Source organism: Larus michahellis, chromosome 1 (genome assembly GCF_964199755.1).
Source record: "Larus michahellis chromosome 1, bLarMic1.1, whole genome shotgun sequence".
Lineage (NCBI taxonomy): Eukaryota > Metazoa > Chordata > Aves > Charadriiformes > Laridae > Larus > Larus michahellis.
Window position 1 is genome coordinate 91,031,618 of NC_133896.1, and position 19,821 is coordinate 91,051,438.

General features: G+C 45.1%; 1 protein-coding gene across 1 annotated transcript in view; it reads left to right on the top strand.

Moving 5' to 3' along the window:
* Positions 1 to 328: 328 nt before the first annotated feature.
* The window catches only part of LOC141744759 (antigen WC1.1-like), a 28,020-nt gene continuing 8,527 nt past the window's right edge, over positions 329 to 19,821 (top strand). Inside the window, exons 1-7 of the mRNA XM_074591375.1 lie at positions 329 to 398; positions 8,646 to 8,960; positions 10,450 to 10,758; positions 12,346 to 12,660; positions 13,462 to 13,773; positions 14,203 to 14,520; positions 15,719 to 16,033. Of these exons, the coding sequence (XP_074447476.1) occupies positions 329 to 398; positions 8,646 to 8,960; positions 10,450 to 10,758; positions 12,346 to 12,660; positions 13,462 to 13,773; positions 14,203 to 14,520; positions 15,719 to 16,033 (1,954 nt within the window). The remainder of the gene's footprint in view (positions 399 to 8,645; positions 8,961 to 10,449; positions 10,759 to 12,345; positions 12,661 to 13,461; positions 13,774 to 14,202; positions 14,521 to 15,718; positions 16,034 to 19,821) is intronic.

Sequence of the window (19,821 nt, forward strand, 5' to 3'; positions counted from 1 at the left end):
CTCTGCCTGTACTACCAATGTTGGTCCCATAGTAAAACAAGACAATATCGATAATGACATCAGAAGCGCAATCATCCTTCATATATGGTCACAGGCAAAATTTTTGAATTTTATTGGAGGTTTTGGTTCTTTCAGATTTGAGATTAATCTGTTGATAATGTCTAAAAAGGTGAACAATATTTCTATTGGTTCCTTCATGTAGTTCATGCTATCATGTGAATCTATATTTCCTCCTTTGTAGTCATTTGTGAGACACAGAGAAGCCCATGCAGAGTTTGGTCTAGGCAGAGCCCAACAGAGAGTGAAGTTTCTTCTGTCCACAATCAGAATGGCAACAGAAGGACATCTTTCTACTCCAGTGTTGTGGCTGCTTCTCCTCTCCGTTCAGGTCTCCCTGGGTAAGTACACACTTCATTTCACGTAAGGCAGTGAGGTAGGAAAACTATGTAAATTCAGTATAAATACGTTGTTATTCCATCAATATGTAAGGCAAAGTGTCAAGAAGGTGTTTAAATACATTTTTGTCTTTGATTCAATCTCCTTGGTGATCCTGAGAGAAAGAAGGGTAAGCCATTTGTAATAGTTTTCTATTTTACACAGACGTCAGTGACCGGCCATTCTCATAACAATTCGAATCCAAGCTTAGTAAACGGCCGAGCTGTAATGGAAGCCAGCTGGGTATTGTTACTACTGTCTTGCCTCACCTGTTGAGCTCTGTGTAGACAGAATTAATTACCCCAGGTCTTAATTCAACACCAGTTAAAATGATGTTGCTGTGCTCTGTGTGTCCAGTGGAGTTTGGCTGGGTAACATACCGGCCCTTCAGTTGTTCCCGTATACCCGGAGCTTATTGCTATTTGTCTCTCTGCTCTTTTAGAGCTATGTGTACATGTTTGAAGCTGATGACGAGAGCCAGATTTTGGAATCCCCATTTTTGTCTCTATACACATGGAGGTGGCGCTACGGCATTGTGACTGGTGGTCGCACCCTCATGTGATGAGAACAAGACTTCATGGTTGATACTTTGATGTAGCGTGGCCCTAATCTTAATGGTTCTCACCAGTTGTGTGGATGCAGTCACCGTTCAAGCAGATGGGAAGAGACGGCATGGGCCTTTCTGTGCAAAGGAGCGTGAAGAACCATATTAAACATTTGTACTTGGACATCTTCATAGCAATGTTTGAGCATCAACTGACCAGTACTGTAGAAATGAGAGTGAGTTTTCTGCCAACTTCTTTTTATTAACAGGGGATAATACCCGAGTGACTCACTGGCAGATGCAGACACGAGTAGCTCTAGCTTGACACCATGATCAGCACCCGCAATCCATGTCTCTGCTCTGGCAGTACTTGCACTCTCCGTGCTGCCTCAGCCCCCTGCTGTTCCCCAGGGAGGGTGCAGCCCGCAGGCAGTGCAGGAGACATGGCCCTCGGGGAATGAACAGGCAACCTGCGACCGAGGTAGCACATGTGTGCCGAAAACCTCCACTGAGGCTCTGGGTACAGGGCTGCACGGCTCATTCTCATCCCTGGCCTAGGAGAGGAATGAGATATTCAGCTAGAGCGAGCCAAAATCTGATGCCGCCTTAGCCAAGCAGAACCTCACTCTGGGACTAGTACCACTGAATTCAATGAAGGGTGGGACATGCTACGGAGCGTGAGGGATACAAAAGAGTGTGCCTGTAGGTATCATAAAAAAGCACATAAGACTGATTACAGCAAATGATAGTTTTGATTAGGGAATATTTAAATCTGTTGATTGGGTTATGCCTACTGCTGCATCCAGCCTTGCATGCTGTGACACGTTAAAAACATCAGATGTTGGATGATTTAAAACTTTAAATGCAAAGAGGTCGCTCAACCAAGCGACAAGCTGGTTTACTCCTGGATATGGCTGATGGAAATACATTATCTGTTTCCTTTAATAATGTATTATGAATTTAATTTTTCTTAGAAATTATTTCTCTTTTAAATATATATATATATTAGCTAAGAAAACTCCTTTCTGGGATATGTTCTTCAAGTAAACTGTGGGTTGTTCTCTAGAATGTCTTTCAGAAGAGTCTTAAAAGACTTATTACAGAAAGATTATACTCCTGAGACAACATGTGGCAAGTACAAAGGGATTTCGTAGTTATTAGAGACTTGTACTATGTATGTGAGAAACTTTTTTACTCAGGAAATTTGAGAAGAGAGGACAGTTTGCAGAAAAAATAGTTTTTGGAAGTTACTAGTTGTCAGTCACTTGAATAATCTCCCTTAAATTTTTTGCATTTCTGAATCTAAATGATAGGCAGGAAATTGTGAGGAAGACTAGCAGTATTAGCAAAGAGGTAAAACCTTTGCCTATGTACAAGAGGTGATCATGTATCAAAGGTGTATTGTCTGTGTGTGATGAAGCAGGGAAGAAGCAGGCTACAGACCATATGGAGATGGAGGCAAAATTTTAGTTGACTACTGCGAGGGCTTTACTCTGGAATGAGAAATGAAACGATGGTTAGTTACTGAAGGAAGTGGCTGCATTAGCATCAGTTACGGGCTAAGACTGACATACTTACAGTGAATAGAGAGAGGAATTATACTTGTTTTCAAATGCAAAGAAAAATTATATATTCTTGTTTCACAATCTCAAATGACAGCAAGCAGTGTGATACGTAGGAACCCCTCTCTCTTGATTAAGAGAGGGAAGGTAATATTTTCCACACCAGATTGTTTTAAAAACTCTTACTGGAAAACCCAAGGGTCTTAGTGCAAATTAATTATCTTTTGTCATTTATCAAATGCCATGATTGATAGGAGATGATCTCTGAGAGGTGTCTTTCTGGACTATTTGCAAGATGTGCATAGCTGGACTGTTTTCTCTTCACATCACTGTCCAGTGCTGGGTCATAATGAGTACTGCAGGTTTCTCTTGGTACCTGGTCAGGTTCTGACACCTTTCTTGCTTCCAGTGCAGTCTTACTAAGAATTGTGGTTGTCTTAGCTAACTGTGTCACTTTTGGAGAGGTGACTCTGATGAGTTATGAGCTCTAGAGTTGGCATGAGGGCAAGGGCCAGCTGCTCCATCTGCAATAACATGTCTGGCAGGGTGAGGGCCTCACCAGCCCAGGGCCCAGCCCCGGAGAATGGAAGAGCAGCAAGAAGGGCAGACCTAGGGGTGGCAGTTGGGTTCTACTCTTGTTGCCAACTTGCCTCATATCATCAGGCAAGTTCATAGAGATGAGGCAGGTCCAAGGTCAAGCTGAGAAGTCAGTCTGTGCCTCAGAGTGCCGATCAACAGCGCCCATGGCCAGGTGCAGCTGTGCCCAAGTTGAACACAGATGCACCAACGATGTAGCTCAGGCAGGACAGAAGGTCCATGCTTGTGCTTAAATAGAGGCCTGGGCCCATGGGCAGAGTGTGTGGGTGGGGACCTCAACTGGAGAAGCTCAAGGCCATTAAGGATTATTAGTGCACCCAGGGCACTGACAATTGGATCAAACCAGTCCTATAGATGTTTGCTTTAATTTTCCATTGTGTGTCACGTTTTGAAACAGCGCTAATTTGAGACCAAAGTTACTAGGCTTCCTATGTGACTGTCCTGTAAGCGTTGTCTAGCTATGTGGTCAATCTGAATGATCCTCCAGTACTCAAAAGAAGTTGCCAGCCCTCTTCAGGGATTTCCCTGTTTCCTGACATGCTGAAATTCAAATCTTGTCAAAATGAAGACAAGTCTCACATGTAGTGGCTAAACTCTTCCTGAGTGCACTTAGTTTGTAGTTTGTCCTTAATATGGAAATACCAAAGTCTTGCATGTGGGTTTCTACCATTTGATTTCCCACCCATTTTGTTGTCTCCTGTTTCGTGCTCTAAACACCAGTGGCTTTGCATTCACCTGGTTCAGTAATGTCAACACAGCTTTTTTTTCCATTTTCTCCTTTTAATTTTTCGCCTTGAGAAGCACAAAGCTCATATCCAACAACTTGGTTCCAAGGGGTGTATGAGGTGACTGATAGATTTAGGTTGAATATAAGGAAGCCATTTTTTACAATGAGGGTGCTGAGACACTAGAACAGGTTGCCCTGAGAAGTTGTGGATGCCCCATCCTGTTATCCCAAAGCGGGGTCGTTTACCCGATGTGCAAGATGCCACTATACACACAGAGTAGAGGTATTTATTGAAATCATCGCTGCTGAGATGGGTGCTAGGTGGCAATCCTCAAAGCCAGCACACAGGCCTACACACTCCTCAGAATATTTATACAGTTCAAAACACAGAAATACACACCTTTAATTACAATTATTGGTTAATACCTTATCTTAACAATCTGTATTGGTTAGTACAGCGTCTCGCTTTCATTTAAAGCCACAATGTCTTTTAATTGATGTGCGCATGCTCCGGTACAGTGGGAGGGGCTAGTTCTGTTCAGTCTCTAATTGAGTCAGTGGTCGCCATCTCCCACTGCCGCCTGTTCCTTTCCCCAGTTACTGCAGATCTTTGTTGACTTTATGCTTCATCCAGCAGCTGTCCGGGTTTCAGCTGGTTTCAGTGCCTTCTGCGGAGGGATGTTCCCTTGTTATCAACCTTCTGTTCTTCTCCAAGGGTATATTCGTTAGCAAGGCATGTGTTGTTTAAAGTGTCCTCTTTCACAAGGCCTTGTAACCTTTTCACAGCTCTTTGCTCTTGCTTAGTGAGAGATTCTACCTTCTGAAATACATTCTACCTTTTAAAGTTCATCAATTCTTGGAAGTGTTCAAGGTCAGGTTGGATGGGGCTTTGAGCAACCTGATCTAGTGAAAGATGTCCCTGTCCATGACAGGGTGGTTGGAACTAGATGATCTTTAAGGTCCCTTCCAATCCAAATCATTTTGTGACTCTATGATTCTGTTTTCTTCTCTGACTGATCAGAATAAAAATCCCTCAGTGGAAAATATGCAAATACATACAATCTGGATTCCTCCAGACACTCAGCCCATCCAGTATCTGGTCCTGGATCCTCAGCATCTGTAGCTCATGCACTGACACAAATGCAAATGGGTCTTTGAGTTGACACCCTGACCCTACCATCTCTCCAGTAGTTGGTCCGGACCCTCTGGTCCTTCTAGTAGCCAACTTCTCCAGTTACTCGCTTCCAGAGACACATACTTCGCTCCCAGGCCAATTAACTTACTCACTGGCTAGTCCAGCTTGATATTCGCTAGCAATCACACACTGTCATGCAATACCCTCACTCACTCCAGTTGCTGGCATCTGTTGTGGCTTAACACCAGTAGACAGCTAAGCACCACACAGCTGCTCACTCACTCTCCCCTGGCGGGATGGGTATCACAATCCATTTGGATCTCTTAAATTTACAGGACAACATATACTCTGTGAATTAATCTTTGTTTTAGCCGCTCATTAAGAAATACAATAAACAAACACAACTACAGGAGCTCATTTCCCCTTTGCCCAGGCTAGTCTGTCATCTGAATTCACTGATTCAAGTTATAAGGTTTCATAACTTATAACCCGTAACTCTTAATTTGTGCACTTATGAGAAAAAAAACCCAAACAACTTAGTTACCTAGCCAACAGTGAGATTCCTCATCCTTCCTCCTCCATCACAGTGTGGGCAACCCCTGTATCACACTGGGAAGCATGAACGCCTCAGCACTCCAGCTGCTGCTGCATCTCCTTCAAAGGCTTTTTGGGTAAGCTGATGTTTTATAACTTCCAGCTTGGAAGTTTTGTCTATACCATTTCCATAAGTTAGCAGCTTCTGAAGAGACTGCCAGACAAAAGCCAATGGCTGCAGGAACCAGCAATCTGCAGGTGATAATGGCTGTATTATAATGGCCCTTTATCTCTTTCTGGGCACCTAGACCGCCTACATGGTGCTCTCCCTTTGACCTAATGGCTCTCCTCCCAGCACACATCAGGGTTTAGCATGAGCTGTGTTAGCCAAAATCCGATCAGGAGCTGAGTGAACAGTCGCAGATGGGGGAGAGGTTTGGAAGGGTAAAAATGAGAAAAACTCATGGGTTGAGATAAAGACAGTTTTAACGGTAAAGCAAAATCTGCGTGTGCAAGCAAAGCAGGGCTCCATCACTCCTAATGGCTACTTGGGAAGACAAACGCCCTAACTCTGAACATCCCCCCTTCCTCCTTCTTCTCCAGCTTCTATTGCTGAGCAAAGTGTCATATGGTATGGACTATCCCCTTGATTAGTCGGAGTCAGCTATCCCAGCTGTGTTCCCTCCCAACCTCTTGTGTACCCCCAGCCTACTCACTTGCAGTGTGAGAAGCAGAAATGGCCTTGATGCTGCATAAGCGCTGCTCAGCAAGAACTAAAACATCCCTGTGTTATTATCAACACCGGCTTCATGACAAATGCAAAACATAGCCACATACAAGCTACTATGAAGACATTTAACCCTATCCCACCCAAAACCAGTACAGCACCAAAGACATGTGCTTCTGTGACCTGTGGTCCAGCTCCAGTTACTGGCACTTGAAACTCCATACACACACATCCACACTGAATAGAGTCACCTTACCCAGGAAAACAGTTAAAAATAGATTTTAATAGAAGGACACAATGGACAGTGCTGATTAGGTGCAGGGCATAACCAGACAAGCATGCTGTCCAGCAGCCTGCTTACCCACCACTGGACGTTTTCACAGAATCACAGAACTGTTGAGGTTGGAAAGGACCTCTGGAGGTCATCTGGTTCAACTTCCCTGCTCAAGCAAGGAAGCCAACTCCACAACCTCCCTCGGTAACCTGTTCCAGTGCCCAGTCATCCTCATGGTAAAAAGTGTTTCCTGATATTCAGACAGAAACTCCTGTGTTTCAGTGTGCCCATTGACTCCAGTCCTTTTATCCACTTACCCTTCTATTTTCCCATGCTTTCTCCTAACTTAACATCCTTGATCCCTCCCTTTCCCCACCTTTGATTCCTCTTCTAAACATCCCATAATAAACCTTATGCCATTCCAAGATGCTCTTCTCTTGCATCCCACAGAGTGTCCCATAGCGTCTAGACAGTAGCCCCCCTCAGTCCCTAAGGTGACACAGAAAGCCCTCATGTTGATTCAACTGATGGGTTTCATACCTGGACAACCCTAGAAGGGGGCAGAGCAGGGTCCTGACTAGATTATTGGTGTTCCCCGACCTGCCATTGTTCCAGTGTTCTTCGCACATGGAGACAAGCTTTCTATCACATAACCTAACAAATGAATGCCATCCATATTGTTGTTTAATTACAACAGTGACTGCTTTTGGTGGAATTTGGCAGAAGGTTTGGGCTTTTTTTTTTTTTTTTTGCTTCAACATTTGTTTTCACAAATATCTACAGAAAATCATTGTCTACATCAATTCAGAATGTAAACTCAACATGTTCTATAATTCTGTAATTCTGCATGTGCTTTTTACTCAGAGTTTTACCTTTCTGCAGGTAAAGAATCTTTTTTATGAAAAGACGTTCCAAAATTCTTGCCATAAAATTCCTGACTGGGAAAAAAACCTTAAGACATTTCCTGAAAAATTCCACTTTTTTTCTTTATGTGTCATTACATCTTAGGCTACACACTTCAGTTTTTCCAGTGTTTACTGTGTCTATGTAAGACACAATCTCAGACCTGTTCCCCTGTGTTTCTAGGGTCCTAGCAGGCCTTTGTGTAGCTTGATTTCCTAAGAACTGCTTCTGTGTCCCACCATCATTCCTGCATTTGAATGTAACAAAATGGTTCCTGTGTTTTCTAGCCTGTAAGTCCCTGTGCTAAGCTACTGTATAACATTTGATGAAGCATCTATAGTAGCAGCCCAACATTGTAAAGCAAGAAACCAACATGTGGATCTTCCCTCTTCTGTCCATCTCTTTATCAAGTGCTCTGTGATGACTGTAATGTTATTTTGTAAGTCCACGGGTAAAAGGACTGGGAAATGTGTATCCATATAAAAGGAAAGAGGCAGACCTGGGAGCAGAGGAGGAAAAGAGGTTCCTTTGGGCATCAGACCCACCCCAAGAGATGGCGGGGCATGAGGAACAACATGAAAACCTACCTGTCTTCTGTTTATGCTGCTGCATCTCCTGAGATAGTTTGCCACCGCTCATGACTAATTATCTTCTCTCCTCAAGTACCCCTGACTAGGGGACCCTGTGGCTAGGGCAAGAGAGAAGAGAAAGAATAAAGAGTATTGGGACACTGAGTTGCAAGTAATAGTTTATCTGAGGGGAAGAAGTTGAGGCAGACAAGAGAAATTGCTTCTTCACACCATATGGAACACGGGAATGAAGAAACTGGTGCCCAGTGAAAATTTTCAGCTGGATATCATCATGCCAGAACAACAAAGAGAAAGGAGGAGTTTCTGTTGAAGCCTTTGTGAATCACGCAGCAGGGATATTACTCAGCATTTCCCAGCCCTGGTAGGTCAGAAGAAGAGAAAGCTCACCTGTCATTAAAAATAACTTACATTTTAGCAGTGCAGTTAGCTCAAACTTGTAAATACAGACACAATTCCCTGCAAGAAACCTTTAAATTGGACTACTTAGAAAGGTGAGCCAAATAGCTCTGATTTAAGAATAAATTAAGAGTAATAATAATATCATTAACCCTCTGGAATAGATAATCATGGTTAGGCACTGTCCTTTCCATAACCTTGCTCTGTCTCTGTGTATGAAGGTGCTGATGAATTGAGGTTGTCAAATGGAACTGGCCCCTGCTCTGGGAGAGTGGAAGTAAAACACGAGGAGGAGTGGGGAACTGTGTGCGATGGTGACTGGACCATAGAAGATGCTGAGGTTGTTTGTAAGCAGCTACAATGTGGATCTGCTGTTCAGGCCCTTAATCGAGCTCCTTTTGGAGAAGGAACCGGACCAACATGGTTGTATCGAGTTGATTGCCGTGGTGATGAATCTGCTCTCTGGAACTGCTCACACACAGGATGGGGTGCCTTTACCTGCCCTCATTACTTTGATACTGGAGTGATGTGTTCAGGTAAGAAGTCACCCAACCTAATATAATAGAAAAATGCTATGAGGCCGAGGTCAAACTTTGTCCTAGCTGGATAAAGCCCAGTATTGCACAGAGGTAACACTTCCTCCATGGCCTCCACTCAGCTAAAGCAAGTTGCACTAGCATTAAGTCTTCTGCTGACTACAAGTGTATGTCTCCTTTGCCTAGGCACAGCAATGACATAGCCTTAAAGTACACATAGTAAATGACATAGAGCAGAAAAAGAAACACTATTTGTTTCTACCACAGCTCTCCCAGGCAAGAGGAGAGCAGTACTAAACTTGTCTTTGACCAGGCATGGGGGCTACAAAAGCAGGTGTAGATAGAGAAGCAAGAAAATGCTGTGTTTTGCCATACAGCTACCCTTCTTCTCCAGATCTCTGTGTAAGCTGAGATGGGACAATCTGCAATGGCAAAGAAATCCAATGTCTGTCTGGCTGCCTTCCTCTGCAAGATGTGTTTGGTTTTGCTTTTTGGATAAAGCACCGTTGCAAGAGTTTTTTTCTTCCTGACTTTACATTTGCCCTTTTCGATTTTTGGTTGTGGTCAGCCCATTAATCCAGCCTGTCTACGTCCCTCTGAATGGGAGCTCTGCCCTTGGGTTTATCTCCCACCACCCCCAAATGCACTCCATCACCTCCTCCAGGTTGTTGGTAAAGATTCTGGTTCCACAAAAGACTCAGCAAGTGGTACTCCACTTGTTTCCAGCCTCCAGGTAGAGTGCAACCCACTAATCACTACTCTCGGAGCCTGACTGCCCAATTACCTTTTTAACTATGTAGTTGTCCACCTGCCCAAACTGTAACATCCTAATTTGGACACAAGAACATTGTGCAAGACAGTGTCAAAGGTGTTGCTAAATGTGAGATAAATGACATGCACTGGTCTCCCCTCATCCACAAATTTAGTCACTTTTACCAGAGAAAGTAATAAGTTGTTGGCGTGATTTACCTTTGGTAAATCCATGCTGAGTCTTCCCAGTCACCATCTTGTGCCCAGAAATGTTTTCCAGGAGGACTCACTCCATGGTCTTCCCAGGTAGCAAAGCAAGGCTGACCAGCCTCCAGACTGTCTTTTCAGGCTTTTCTGAAGATGGCTGCAACATTTCCTCTTTCCAGCGTGCTTCAGCTTCCTATTCATTTGAATAATGACATCTCAAGGACACACAGTAGTACATGGCTTTTTTTTCTTTTTTTTTTTTTTTTTTCATTTGGGGATTGCTATTTCTGAAGCATTTGGCAAATGCTCAAAATTTCCCTCCTTCCAAAGGATTCAGTATTTTCACATATTAAGAAACAAGCATTCCCACACACCATTTTCTCTCTTGTCAGTGGCATACAGGAATTGCCACAATCGTTATTTAAAAGTGTCAGCGGTCCTCAGAGAACTTGTCCATGAAGGTATGGTAGTTATTAAATTAGGTCAGTACAACCAACCCTTGATGCTGGGTTTCTTGGGGGTTTATTTCCAGGTTTCTCTGGGCTGCATCTGACTGGAGGGGACACTGCCTGCTCAGGACATCTGGAAGTAAAGCAAGAAGAAACTTGGGCTACAGTCTGTTTTTCGCACATTGATTTCAAAGCTGCCTCTGTTATTTGTAATGAGTTAGAGTGTGGCCAGGCTGTGGATATCTTGAGAGGAACTCACCTTGGAGACAGACATGAACTGATCTGGCAAGAAGAGTTTCACTGTGTGGGGAATGAGACTCACCTCGCACACTGTCCCAGGATACTGCACCATATTAAGACATGCTCTCATGATGCCACTGTTGTATGTTCAGGTGAGACTTTGGACTGATGGATATAATTTATGTGTGTCCTATATGTTTTTGTCCCGTCAACCCACAGTTCAGAGCCTCTGTATATTTCTGTGGTCCTCAGGGTGCTTGAGTGCTTCCCCTATCACACCTTGAGCCATCCAGGGAAGGCCAGGAAGTAATAGAGAGCAGCCCCACGATCTCTCATTTACTCTACTGAGAGTCTACATTTAGCATGGGCTGTTGTTACCTCTTCACTTCTGCATCAGGGATGCAGATCTCAAAAGGGCTGTAATTTCTTTTATACTACTAAAGGTATGCACTCAATAGTGCTGAGAATTCCTTCTTACATAAAAGGAAAGATGGCCAGAGCAGACAAATTGAATGTATTTTCTGTGCTGCCAGTGTGCATGTTAATCTCTGGCACTTTAGTTAATTGTAAAACTGGAAGAGGTACCATACCTCCAAAAAGTCAAAGGAGGCACAAGTTACAAATTTAAGTTATTAAAAAAAAAAATAAATAGAAAAGGTTGTCAGAGGTCTGGATAGCTTTAGTTGTGACTGCCAGGTAACATTATTTAAGAACTCCCTAGAGGCAAGGCTGCTGGGGACTCTAAATACAGTTAATTTATTGCCACCCACTACAAAAGTGATGATTAGACCTAGCAAACACAACTTTTTTCCTGAGGGCACAAATCAAAAGGGGCAAACTGAATGTGGGGCAGAGCTGCTGGCAACACCCTGTCACAAAACAAGCCTGGAAAGGACTGCAGTTCATATCCATTTCCCAGCCAAAGGGCTGCAGTCCGTTTCAAGACTGTCTTGGACACTGTCCCACTGGCCATGGCTATCTGGAGCACTGGCTGGGGACCTGTCACAGCCAAACGGCCCAGTTAAGGTATCAGTAGCTGATAGGTCTTGGTTCCTGCCTCCATCTTGCAAGAGTCGCTGCTCAGAGTGGAAATACAGGTCTCATTAGGGGGAGTATGATGCAAGGACCAGGCAAGGGTAAGAAATAACAGCGTGAGAAGATAGAGGGACTGCACAGGGCTGGGAGTAGGACACCACCTACCCATGCTGCACTTAAATTATTGTGAATATGCCGATGGGCATGGCCTGTTGTGTTCAGAACCTTGTGCTGTGGCATGGGTGAAAGTTGAGAATGGCACACTGCAGTTGCTGCTTACCAGGTAATGTGAGATGACTGAGAGAGTGCTACTAGTAGCTCCTGCTCTGAGTTTCTCACATGCTCCATTGCATGGCAATGCTGGAACTGCCTCTGCAAGAAATGATGCTGCAAGGTAGCAGAGTATTGGGGGGTGGGGAGGGGAGTGCAGGGGAGAAAGCAGAGGAGAGGAGGAGAGACTGAACTTAAAGAGTCAAAAGGCTTTTAGTCATGTAGCGCAAGCTACAACCTGGACAATAAAGACTTTTTTCAGAGCTGGCTTATGAGCATCCTGGTCTAACATGCTTCCCAGTAACCTGAGACATACTGAGTGCTAGTTCCTTGCAGTTAGATCTGTCTTACAAATTTCAATGCAATAGCACACCAAAAAAATGACAAAACCAAAAAAAACCCCTAACAGCTAAGTTCCTTTATTCTTCCTGCAGGCTATGGTGGGTACAGGCTGGCAAATGGCAGTACCACGTGTTCAGGGAGAGTAGAGCTTCTTCATGGAGGCACGTGGGGAACCCTGTGTGACTACCTGTGGGATTTACCAGCTGCTAATGCCCTCTGCCAGCAGCTGGACTGTGGAGTCGCCCTACTGATACCAGGTGGACAGTCCTTCGGGAAAGGAAATGGATCTGTCTGGAACGGCACATTCAGCTGCAAGAAGAATGGCTCAAGCCTGGGAGCCTGTCCTGTCAGTGTGTTACCGCAAGATGAATGCCCTGCTGGAAAAGACGCTCGTGTGATATGTTCAGGTGAGCAGCGGAAAGGACTAAGAGGAGAACTGAAAAACTCCTTCTTTGAGGAAAAATATGGACCCAAAACCCAGAGGGCGTCTGTGGAGCCAAGCTTTGTTTTTTGTCTGCTACTCCAGGCATTTCCAGGGTTTGAGGCTGCACTTTGAGCCTGCACAAGGCTGCCCTCTGTGAAATGCTCCCGGTGTCAGGCAGCAGCAAGAACAGGGCTGCTCCACAAAGTGGGATGAGCTGGGGTCAGAGGGCGAGGACAAGACAGGCAGTGTCCTTACCCATCAAGGCACAATCCAAAGCATCTGCACAAAGGACAGAAGGAGGTACTGATAACAATGTCTATGGACAGTCCTAGACAAGGCAAAGTAATCAATCCGATGCTGGGTCCAACTGGAGAATAGTCAGGAGCAGCAGGAGACAAGACTGGAGACAGTTACACCATTCACAGACTGCAGGCATGGTCCAGGTTTAAGTGAGGCCTTGGACCAGTAGGATGCACAGCTGGAGGCCCCAGGCGAGGCTGGTCAGAACAATTAAGGTCTATTAGTTCACCCAGAGCCCTGAAACCTAGTGTCCCGAGTTTAAAAATTGCAAAGGGGACCAGATCCTGATTTCTAGTCATTCTTCTTAGTAAGACAGGGTGGACTGAAGTCTAGTTATGAGTATGGAAGTTCCAGTGGCCCAGTGGAATCTTTTTCACTACTGAATGATAAGGGAAATTCATTTCCATTTCCGAGTCACTTTCAGGCCATGCCCATGAGCAGTTATTAACATGACACCTCAGTACCCACTTTCTCTTATATTCAGGGTGCCCAGGGGGCAGGCTGGTGAATGGCACCACATGCTCTGGCAGAGTGGAGATCCGCCATGGAGACACCTGGGGAAGACTCTGTCGCTCCCACTGGAATTTGCAAGCTGCCGACGTTCTCTGTCATCAGCTGAACTGTGGCTATGCAAGGTCAATCCAGACAGGAGATCGTTTTGTGGACGGGAACGGGCCTGTATGGAGGGATGCTTTTCACTGTGAAGGGACAGAGTCCTGCCTGTGGGACTGTGCTCAGGTGACTTTGGGCAATCCAGCCTGTTCAGCCGAAGACGCAGCCACTGTTATTTGCTCAGGTAAGTCAGGAGTGGCCTTTTATGGGCAGTGCGACTTCAGACAAACGCAGCATTGGTGATCTCACTCCGACAAGTAAGTCTGGTTTGTCAGCCTGTCTCTAGTGCCCCTTCCTTTCCCTCACCCGGCCAACCTTTGCTTCAGCATAAAAACTTCATTTAGTAGAGGGATTCATATTGTTTAGATGTACTTGACTCCTCATCTAGTCTTTGAGCTGGGGAAGCCTTTCTCACTTCCCATTGCAGACTTATGTACATGAAAGCAAACAAAGCCCTAACAGAGGTGGTCTCCTTAACCAGCGGTGAGAATTATTTTCTTTACCAACATAGAAATTTGTCTTCCATCTCTGTCCTGCATGTTATTTCTATTCTATGCTCTTACTGCAGTAAGAGCAGTAAATTCAATACATTTTTCAACTCTCTTGAGCCCAGGTCTTGCTGAATCACTCAGACTCTTAGGTGGCGAGAGCCGCTGTGATGGGCGAGTTGAGATCTCTCTCCATGGCACGTGGAGCAGAGTCCTGGATGATGACTGGAACATTAAGGATGCTCATGTGGTATGCAGACAGCTTCAGTGTGGAATTGCCGAGAAAGCCTATTACCTTCCAAGGTCCGAGCGAGGCAAGGGTCTTGTGGCCTTAAGGAATGTCCAGTGTGCTGGAAATGAGACTCAGCTGATGCTCTGTAAGACCTCCCATTCTCAGACAGTGCCAATGGGAGTTGCTGAAGACGTTGGTGTGATTTGCTCAGGTGAGTTACTGCGCGAGGGGAACAGAATGCTTCCTGGGTTGCCTCTAGCCCCGCCTTGTGCTGTGGTCTCGCCAGATCTTAAATAGGCATGGGTCTGAGCGTGTGATACCCACCTGCCTGTATAATGATAGTTAAAGAAGCAAGTGTAATTTATATAATGTTTTCTTCTTCTGAATTTGTTAAAGAATCTATCTCACAGAATCAAAAAGAAATGATAGAATACAGAAGTCATAAAAACATTAATTTGGCCATGACTGCCACACATTCTGACTTGGGAGTTAAATAGGTTTTATGTTGTGACATTTCTATATGTATAGATATCTGCAGGCTTTCTAAAGTAAATTAGAACTGTTTCTAATCTTCTTGTATTTTGTAACCCATCTGTAACAGAAACTGTCTCTGTTTATGTAGAAAATAGTTTCTCAGGCTTTCTAAGATAAGATGATCTCCTCGTATACTTAGTATGACTACACACTCCTTGTTTGCAACAACTCACAGGAATTATTCAAACATTTACCTGATGCAGGAGAAGGCCTTTCCCTTTATGAGGTTTTAGCATCACAGGAGTTCTGCCCAACAAATCATAACAGAAGAACTGGAGTATAACAGGAACATGACATGGGTATAACAGGGAACTGCTAGAGAGGGTGCAGCAGAGAGCTACCAAGATGATCAGGGGACTGGAACACCTCTCTTATGAAGAAAGGCTGAGGGATTTGGGTCTCTTCAGTCTGGAAAAAAAACGGCTGAGGGGGGATCATATCAACACTTATAAATACTTAAAGGGTGGGTGTCAGGAGGATGGGGACAGGCTCTTTTCAGTGGTGCCCAACAACAGGACAAGAGGTAATGGGCACAAACTTGAGCATAGGAAGTTCCACCTAAACATGAGGAGGAACTGCCTTAATTTGAAGGTGGCAGAGCACTGGAACTGGCTACCCAGAGAGATGGTGGAGTCTCCGTCTCTGGAGACATTCAAAACCCGCCTGGACGCGTTCCTGTGCAACCTGCTCTAGGTGACCCTGCTCTGGCAGGGGGGTTGGACTAGATGATCTCCAGAGGTCCCTTTCAACCCTATGATTCTATGATTCTATGATGATTCTATGATACCTTAAAAGTGTTTTAAACATACAGTCATTACACTGACCTGTGCGTTCTCATTATATCGCATGTTGAAAGCTGGGTTTTCTTCCTGCAGGTAGCAGACAGATCAGGCTGGTGAATGGAACAAACCGCTGTGCTGGGAGAGTAGAGCTTTATCATGACGGCATCTGGGGCACCATCTGTGACGATAAGTGGGATCTATCAGATGCTAATGTTGTTTGCAAACAGCTGCGATGTGGACATGCCATCAAGGCATTTGCCTCTGCTCATTATGGCGAAGGCTCTGGACAGATCTGGCTGGACGATGTGAACTGCACTGGGGCTGAATCTGATCTCTGGGCATGTCCCTCTAGGGCATGGGGCCAGCACAACTGCCAACACAAAGAGGATGCTGGAGTCCTCTGCTCAGGTCTGTTCAGAGATTCTTTTTCTGAGCCTGTGGGTTGAAAAGGGAGGGTTACATGAAGGGTAAGCAGAGAATAGTGGAGACCTGTTTGGACAGCCTCTTGCTCTCTCTTGACTACAAGCATAGTTGGTCGGCACATCCCCTTGGTTCCACCAAGACGCAAAAGGTTTACAGAAGTCCTTCTTTTGCGTTAACAGTCACACACAAAAAGTGTGTGGTGGGGTGGGATACTTGGGGGATAAATTGGAGGGTTTCCAGCAAGGGGCTGTGGGTGTTCCTTGTGCAGGAGGAGGTCATCCACTGCCGTGTGCCCATTACAGTCAGTTACAGCTGGCTCTAAAAACAATGGAAACAACCCACTGTGCGCCAAAGCATCAGTCAATCAGAGGAGCACATGGCCGATCTGCTCCTGTGTATTTAAGACAGAGTTGCAGCTGCAATACAGAGGAGAAATGAAGAAGTAGGAAAAGACAGAGCTGGGGACATGGCTGGAGACATGGTTTCCATGCCAGAGGAGGTATGCCTCTGAGAGGGCTGTGTCCTGTGGATAAGCCACACTGGAACAGATACACTCCTGAAGAGACTGCAGACGGTGGAGGGCCCACGATGCAGCAGGTACCAATCCTGAAGGAACTGCAGCCTGTGGTCCACAGTTGGTCAGACATGTTGGACCAAGTACAAACCCTGAAGAGACTGCAGCCATTGGAGAGCCCACAATGGAGGAAATACAACCCCTGAAGGGACTGCAGCCTGTGGAGCATCTATGCTAGAGCAGAGGAAAATAAATAAGAAGCAAGGAGCAGCAGAAAAAAACCACAGCCTCCTGCACTGCCACCCTCACTGAAGGAATTGGCAGGGAAAACAAAGGAAGTTAGGACTAATGGAGCGCATCAAAGGTGTTTCCCTCAGTGTTTATTTAATTGTTAATGTTTCTTTTTTTTTTTCCTCATCGCCTAAAGCAATAATTAGGATTATGTTAAGTGCAAAAAGTAAAATTAAGTTTCCTAAGTGGAAACTGTCTTGCTCATGATAGCAGGCAGTAAATGTTGGAGACTCTCTTGCCCAAACACGAGTACCCGGCATGCCCTGAGACTGGAATAATTGTAGTGACTTCAAAGCTCCAGAGAAGCCTTGATTGTGATACTGGAAAGTTGTTGTGGTGTGGTGTAAGTGGTACACCTATTGTTGGGGGAGTGCGGTGGAAGGATATGGACTATGTGTAAACAGGTGGGAAATGGAGAGTGTGACAGACCTTGTTGAAGGGCAAAGTGATTGGGAAGAACTCCAGCGGCCTGTAGCCTGGATATTTTTCTGTCCAAGAATATCAGCCTGAGAGATGCAAAGGGGTTTTACTGCCTGTGAAACACCAAGAGAGTGGTGTGTTGCTTTGCTGTGGGGTACACCAGAGCCTACCATGTGTTCACAGCAGGGCTTCAAGAGGCACTGGGACAGCTTAGCAGAGCTGGGCAATCTGGCTGACAGTCTCAGTCAGAGCAATGGTCTGGTAAAAGTGGTATTAACTAGCACTCCGCACAAAAGGGACAATTCCGATCAGAAATTAGCAGCTAGTAGCACTGAAATGGTCAAATTTCAAGCTTCAGGCTGCTTGTGGGAACACCTAGAGCTTAAATTCACGGAACTGGACACCTTGGGAAGTGAAAGTAGGGGCTAGTCATGAATTAAAAAATGAGTCCTTTCAGACAGCCCTAGTTACAGTAATTAAGGAGCCCCACAGAAAAGGGTACGCTGCTCTCCAGACTGTGACCACTCAATGGGTCTTTACTCTGAGTGTAAATGAATAGAGAAATGTGGAGAAACTTACAGTCCCTGCTCTGCAGTGGCATTGCTGGGACACCAGAGCAGATGAGATACAGCTGAAAGCTTGAGACAGCAGGACTTTGGGGAGCTTGGGCATAAGACACTTGTAAACACTGTCCTGAACAATGTAGCAGGGCTCTGGGATCAGTTTCTGGAGAGATGTGTTGAGTGGTGCCTAATCCTGCTGATCCTACAAACAAAATACCCCTTTGAAAGGACTGGGAAGAAGGAGATAATCAACAGCAGTCTCCTGGACTCCTGGAGTGTGGTTACAGGCAAAGGGAGAGGGACCCTGAAAAGCCTGTGATCACTAATGTTAGGGCTTGAAATCTCCAATGGCTAGGCACAGTTGCTAATGCCCCTCTTGTACCGTCTGGCGGGATGGCCTGTTGATCAAGGAGTAACCTATGTTTACCATTCTGGAGTGAGGACGCCAGAAGAAGAGCGCAAGCTAACAGCACAGATGAGGATAATACCGAGGATCCAGCAGTATGGTCAACCTCAGGAAAAACATGAAGAGAGAATGAGAATTCTGCATGTTCCCCTCCTACACGCCAGGACTTTAGGATGTATCTGAAAGAAAAGGGAGACAATATGAGAGACTGGGAGGAAAAGCCCTTCACAGACCTAGCATTGTGGGCACAGGAGAGAGGTGAGAGCTTATTTAAACTATTTCCTTCTGCTGCCCCCACTTCTGGACCACATACTGCTCTGACAACTGATTTGAACTTAATGCATCAGGGGGGTTCTCCCTGGCCTGGCAGTGGATGAAGCTAACCAAATAATTTTGACTGTCCAGACAAGGTGGCCAAGCACCCTTGCCTCAACAATACTGTGCCCTAGTGGGTACCTAATAATTGCGGTGCTCAGTGCACCTTATTATCCTCTTTGTGTAGCAGTGATAAACAAAGAGTTCTTGGAGTAACTAGAGGATGTTAAGTCCAAAACATGCCCAGCTTTCGAAGAAGGGAACCTAAACTTGAATAGATGGGTTTGGTACACCTCACTTGTGGCCACTGGCCCTACTGTCCCTGTCATCCTTGCTTGACTATCTTGACCACTGGAGATGGATGGATGTGTAAGGAAGGCTTTGGGTTTTTTGGAATAGGCAGTGTGGCTTGCACGGGTAAGAACCAGCTATGGGACTCCCCAGGACTCTCTAATCACCCAAACATTGCTGAATTTGCTTAAATAAACCCAGGTGTCGGTCCCTTGGCAATACAAGTAATTTGCTGAAAGTAGTATCAAACTGACCAAGGGGACACTGATGAAATCCCCAAAATAATTGTTTCCCTGGAAAAACAAGGGTTGGTCTTAAACAAACAGTCACCTTACAACAGTCCTGTCTACCTGTGTGGAGATCTGCTGGAGAATAATCGTTTACAACAGCCTTCAGAGCTCTGAATAAAGTCACACCTCCACTAGCTGTTACAGTTCCAGACACATTGTCACTTTTGTATGAGCTAGAAGCTAAAGAATACATCTGGCATGCTACAACTGCTTTTTTTTTTTTTTTTTTAATCCCACTGGTCAAAGAAGCAAAACTTCAGTTGTCCTTCACCGCAGTGGTGTGCAGTACGCCTGGAACCAACAGCCCTTTGCATCTGCCATGGCAGCATCCACAAAAATTTAAAGCAACAGAATGCCAAAGAACTTTTCCTCTACCTTGATGATGTTTTGATTGGAGGAACAACTCCAGAAGTAGAATTAAAGGGCTATAGAAAATCATTACCCCTCTCAGTGCTGGATTTGCCATTAAGCACTCTGAAGTAAAAAGGCCTCCTCAAGAAATTCAGGTTTAAGCCATTAAAAATGGATGGAGATATATGCCAGCTGATCACATTGCTTGGATAAGCACCATGGGCCTCCATGCAATAAACAAGAACCCAGGGCTTCTTTGGCATTACTGGATTTTGATGTACACGCATCCCCTGTTACAGCCAATTGACCAAACCCACATACCAAGTGACGTG